Source organism: Cariama cristata, unplaced genomic scaffold (assembly GCF_000690535.1).
Source record: "Cariama cristata isolate BGI_N322 unplaced genomic scaffold, ASM69053v1 scaffold3280, whole genome shotgun sequence".
NCBI lineage: Eukaryota > Metazoa > Chordata > Aves > Cariamiformes > Cariamidae > Cariama > Cariama cristata.
In genome coordinates, this window is record NW_009595082.1 from 49,253 (window position 1) to 55,252 (window position 6,000).

General features: G+C 38.5%; 1 protein-coding gene across 1 annotated transcript in view; it reads right to left on the minus strand.

Moving 5' to 3' along the window:
- Positions 1–6,000, minus strand: part of LOC104161878 (latent-transforming growth factor beta-binding protein 1-like) — a gene marked incomplete at its 5' end in the record, with an annotated part of 47,705 nt that overhangs the window by 23,844 nt on the left and 17,861 nt on the right. The window contains 2 exons of the mRNA XM_009700455.1: positions 393–479; positions 1,815–1,997. Coding sequence (XP_009698757.1) covers positions 393–479; positions 1,815–1,997 — 270 coding nt within the window. The remainder of the gene's footprint in view (positions 1–392; positions 480–1,814; positions 1,998–6,000) is intronic.

Here is a 6,000-nt window from a genome sequence, read left to right on the forward strand (position 1 = left end):
GAACTTCTCGGTTTTTATATTCATTCTCACTTGTAGGTATAATGTTTAACAGAACTTTTATTCTCTCTCCTAACTCCCTGTATATTTATTTACAAATTTAAGGTGGCTTTGTATTTCATATGTAAATGAGTATTTGAAGTTTGTGGTCTCGGCACCTACTCTCACAGTATATAGCACTTGGCATAAATTAAACCAGAATATTACAGAGACTGTAGAATTGACATTCTTAACAATCTGTCAAATGATGATTTTCAGTAATGTTTTATATCACAATCTGGTTTTATCACCTAATAAAATTTGAATTAGTATGTTTACATTGGTGGCTCACATTTCTAGTCAATCAACTGCCAGAACTTCTGAAGTAATTAAACTTAATACAAGTCAGTACTGACCTTTGTAATTCTGAGCAAGAAGCCCGTAAGCTGATTCTCCAGAGGGAATGAAACCTTTTCCTTCAGGACACAAATCAGTAAATTCAGCTAGGAGAGAGAAAAAACCAGAAAATTATGTTGTTAAGAAGTAGTAGTTACTCAACATACATATGTTACATATGTGTTTCATATGTGTTTCAGGGTATTTTGAGAAATCTGAGGTGACGTTTTGCCTCATTCACACCTATCAGGCAATCACGCACACCTTTAGCCAAATGGGGGACGCTAACGCTCCAGCCCGACTTTCCCCTGCTCTCGGTTTGCAGAGCTAGCTTTGAAAAACCTTGCTAGGGTGCCCACAGCATCACCAAGCTCTGTGCAAACGGATTTCTCTTGCTCCTTGGCAGGAGAATGTAGTCCTTACTGGGTTTCATGGTGCACTGCAGTTATAACAATACCAGTAGCCAAATTATCTTAATTAAAGCTAGCATGGGCCTCTCCGAGCTATACTGCAAGCTGCAATCTAGACGTACCCCAACTGACATACAACCCCCCGTCCACATTCTTCAGTCCTTTTACAGGAAAAACACTAATTGACTGCAACAGGAGAACATGGTGTGGATTACAGAGAGAAATTATTTAAAGTGTCTTGGAGACCATACAGAATGAAATAAACCTATCCAAGCAGAGAGGCTTTTTTTTTTTTAAGGCATTTAATTTCAGTTTCATTGATTCTAAAGTACATTTAAAACAGGAATTAAACATGATGATACGTTTGTGCGAAAAGTAATCTTTAATCTCACAAAGTTTACACATGTTCTCTCTTACGTGGTTTTTTTTTTCCAGCTGGATTCTGAATTTCAGCCATCACTGTTTATGTTTCAAGTACTGTTTTCAATATTTGTGACAAATATCACATGGCTATGTTTTTCTAACTTAATATTTAGAGGTTAAACAACAGTCTGCAGACAACGTGATTAACTGAATTGTTCAATAAGTAGCAAAATGTAAAACTAATGTCGTAATATATCAGTAATTCGTAGTGCTGTAGAAACATTACAAAGAATAGCTGCAGACTCAAAAACACTGTAATGCTTACCTTTGTTTTCCAGCTTGTGGGAAAAATCTAACATGTTACCCTAGCATCTGGAAAAAGCTTCTGTGAGAATCCATCTTTGCTTAAAATCAGTTGGAGATAATGCTGTTCAGCAACAGGCTTTTTTTATCTCTAGGGTAACTGCAGTGAAGCCAATGGATTTACACCAGGTATGAATTATTCCTATTAACTTTTCCTCCGTGGAAGCCTCCTACGGATAAGTCATGACTAAATACTACAGAATATGGGATTTAATGGGCAAGCCTTCTCTGAAGGCAAAGCACGCTACTGTTGTTATAAACACAATGCTTCCGAAGTTTGCAAAGGGACAGAAGGCCTCCTCTTACCAGTTCCAAAGACAGGGCACGGGAAGATTTCACAGTTATCACCCCAGCCAGCACCCAAGGTACAGCAGCATTCTTGTTTGGTTACATTGGACGTAAGCACATTGTCACAGAAATTAGCATCGTTCAGATTGTAGTAGCACTCCTTCTTTCCATCTTCATGTTGATCAGCCTCTATGGGTAATTCTAAGGGTGAAAAGAAAACATCAACCACATAAGATGACATGTGACATGAATCAGTTTTACAGGAGAATCAGAAGAGCCACAGTACCTCAATTTCACCACCGTGAAGAGCAGCATTGTCAAGCAGGGAAGAAAAGGGTTAAGTACAAATTTTTTGGTTTTGGGAAGAATGACGGAAGCTGATAACCTTCCTTTGACTTTTTCAGACCTATTGGCCACAAAGGGATTCTTCACATTTGCACTTCTTTCATTTTTAAGCAATGCATGAACTACCTGCTCTCATGCTCAGCTATCCACCTACCAGACCCAACTACTGACGTAGCGCTTTTCACGTATGAATCTGGAAGCTCTTCACGGACGTGAGCAAACATTACAACCTCATTTTACAGATCAAAGAGCTGAGGCACAAACTGAAAAGGCCCGATTTTCAAAAGAATGAACATTTCCAGCCCCTTTTAATTTCACTGGGAAAAAAGCATGTTCCACACTTGAATACAAAGCTCTTTTTATGATTTTTGCAAAAGTAACTGACCGACTCCACGGTAAGCAGAGGAATATAATGCAGATGTCAGGTTAACTGACTGTGCTTTACTTTAAAACGGGCGTCCAGCCAAGAAGTCAGATTTTCTGCCTTTAGCAGCTGAGTGGGTCCTCTCACAATATTTATTAAGGACTGCAGGCAAAATAGTCTCTCCCATAGATCCAATAAAAAACCCTTTTAATAGTCAAAGGCCTTTCTAAAGCAAGGCACTGCTAAAGTACACCAGGAAGCGAGTTTGAAAACAAATACCTAGTTAAAGCTTTTATGTTTGCAGAACTCACTCTATCTAACCTTGCATTTCCACAAAAATTCTCATCAAGAGCTCAGAAGTGGGAACTATCACATAAAATTGTTACTCACGCTTGATCAATATGAAAAACTTTTCAGAGGCCATACATAAAGTAACTGAGTTCTAAAATTACAAACGCTCACATTTATTAATCAAACCCAAAACTTTGTTAGGAACATAAGATAGATAAATCTCGAGGCGACTAGTTTACTTCTTTTTTATCTTGGGAAATTCTTTATGCTTAGCACTTAACAAATATCTAATTCACAAAAACCTACTAAAAATTACTGCATGTTGGCTGATTTTCCATTTTTTGAGAGTTCACTCATTTCTACTCAGGCTCTCGCACAATATGCCAAGCACGAGACATTTCTCAAGTAACACATGTATCCAGGTGGGAATCAAAACCTTATTTTATACCTGAGCAACAGTGCATTTCAACATGCTAGAAGATTAGTAAGACCCAAAGAGTCGTGGCGTATAATCTACCTTCTTTTGCCTTGCAGTTCTTTTCAAGAAAGAGCTTAAAGCTAGCCCGCTTACAAGTATTGGCACACCTGGGAGAGCCAAGTTCACTTGACCACCTCATCTGTCCGCTTCTGTTTGTCTCTTGGAGGTCAAGCTCAGTCTCTTTATACCAGTTAGAGGATGGATTTTCTTCTAATCCCATCCACTTAAAAAATAATGGCTGTGAGCTGGGAGCTTGAAGATCGTGATTGTCCAACAAATGCTGAAGGAATTAAATGAACTCCAGCTCTTGTTACCTCAAGCCTGTTATCCCTGCCCACCCATATTCCCTGAGGCAGGTGGGGCAACTTCCCTGAGCATGCAAATATCAGATCCATTTTGAGAAAAGCAGGTTTAAAAACGCCAGTATGGATTGCCTATTATTGCACTTCAATAGTATAGAATCATAGAATGCTTTGGGTTGGAAGGGACCTTTAAGGCTCATCTAGTCCAACCCCCCTGCAATGAGCAGAGACAGTATGAACGGGCGCAATAGTTCTTTTGGCTTCTAATCCCAAACAGACAATTGGATTTGTTTCCAATTTCCTCAGAAAAGTGACTGTTTCTGTTTTGGGAGCTTGAGGGGCTGGCAGACACCTCTATTCAAATCTAGTACAACGTTGCCACCTACAAGGCAAACTTTCCTTTGCTGTTTCGCCAATATAACCAAGTTGTACATTAAAGGAAACACCCAACTGAGTGCTTATTTCATCTTTTGTTAGTTTAGCCTGTGGTCTCCCCTCATCAGACAATTACAGTTTTCCATAATGTGCTGAATTTCGTAAAGTGCGCTGGTTTTGCAGTATCAGCTGCCATCCAATAGGAACTACGTTCAGACTATCACGCGTCGCAGAAACGCAACTGAACCAACTCGGTTATTCCAAGGTGAGAGAGCAGTACTTCAGCCACCAAATTATACACTTGCCTTGGCCATTTGCCATCTGTTTAACTGAATCAAAGCCAAATCTTCAACAGGAGAAAAAGCATGGCGGTTTTCATGCTGTTTACCAGAGAATGAACACCAGAAGCTGCCCTGGGAGGAAGGGGAGACAGTCTCATCATGGCATTGTTTATTCCCATTTTACATATGATGTGTTGGTTTCTCCTCCCATTATCTGTTCAGCAGCTTAAAAGTCTGTTGTTTACACAGCTGTGACTGAGGGTTAGTCAAGCAGGCGTCATGAATGTTTGGAAAGCAAATGAGACACAAATCTATCTTTTTTTTTTTTTAAACCAAGACCAGTCTGTGTCTACAAGCTTATAATTTCTCTCTCATACATTATTAACCATTTTGTAAACAGGGTGTTTTTGAAAGTGGTTTCACTATGTATGTTGACAAAATATTATCGAAATGGATACTTTTGTTTTCAAAAAATGTTGTTTCAGGTTTTTTGTTGTTAGAAAATGTAAAATATCTCTCTACCTAAGGTACACTGGTGAAGGAACATAATTTTATCAGGTTGTTGATATGACTGTTCTATTAAGAGCCTATAAGAGAGATTCTGTATAGTTGCTGCTAGATTGAACTCTGAAGTATTTATTAGAAATAGATTTATATACCTTAGCATAACCTCGATCCAACAATATGCTTCAGCATGTGTTTGACGCAAAAATGTGCATTAGTAATATAGGATTCAGTGGATAATCAGGATATTAGCATATGCTTAGACTTCAGCATACACTTAAATATTCACCTAAATGGTGGCCTGTTAACAACTGTGATCTGAAAAAAACCAAAATGTATAGAACTGATGGGATCTTAAATACTGCAGTTGTGTACCAACACCTCTTATTCACAGGTGGAATCAGTAAGGTGGTTGCTAAAGTGAAAAATCATCATTACAAGTTCACGACTTCTAAAACCTCAGCAAAGACTCTGGTGAGTCTCAGCAAACGGCTTGAGTAACACACACTTTCAGAACCTGATTTTCAAAAAGACAATAAAAATAGATGGGTATGTGCCTATAGTCAGGGTTTCTGATTTGGAAACTTTGGATTTCTCAATTGGCTCCACATGTGGCAAGTTAAACCACCTAATGTGTGTATGTGCCGTATATATGCATACACGTGCATATGTACAATGCAGGGGTTAGTGCAAGTAATGCACATTTTAAAATGATATCTAAGACTATGTTCATAGGTGACCGAAATTCATAGCATTATTGACCTTAGAAAACCACGCATAATTGCCATAAAAAACCCCACCCAAATATAAATAGTTTCCTATAAAGTCTTAACATTTAGAAAGCCCTTAAAGTTTAGGAAATTTGGAATTTGTACTCAGGCACCAAATTTCTAGCCTTGAAGGTGGTTTTGGTTGGATCAGATTTACAAGCTGTTACTTGGCAGCCTCAGATTTTTTGTGCTGGTGGCTGGTTAGATGCAAGGGGGATTGATTATGTTTTAATACAAATCAGTCTAGGAAGGACTCATGTTTGGATACCAAAACTGATTTTTACTTACAAATCCTAGTAAATACTGTTACATATCTTGCCATAAATAACTGGTCACATTCTACGTAACCAGGAGGAAGCAAGGTCTAAATTAGCTGTAGGTACCTAAGTGGGCCCTGGTACCTTAGTGGAGTTCTCTCACTGGAATTCCTTTTATTTTCTGAGCTGTAACCCAAACTCGTGATCATACTGACCTTTGTATATGTAAGCCAGATT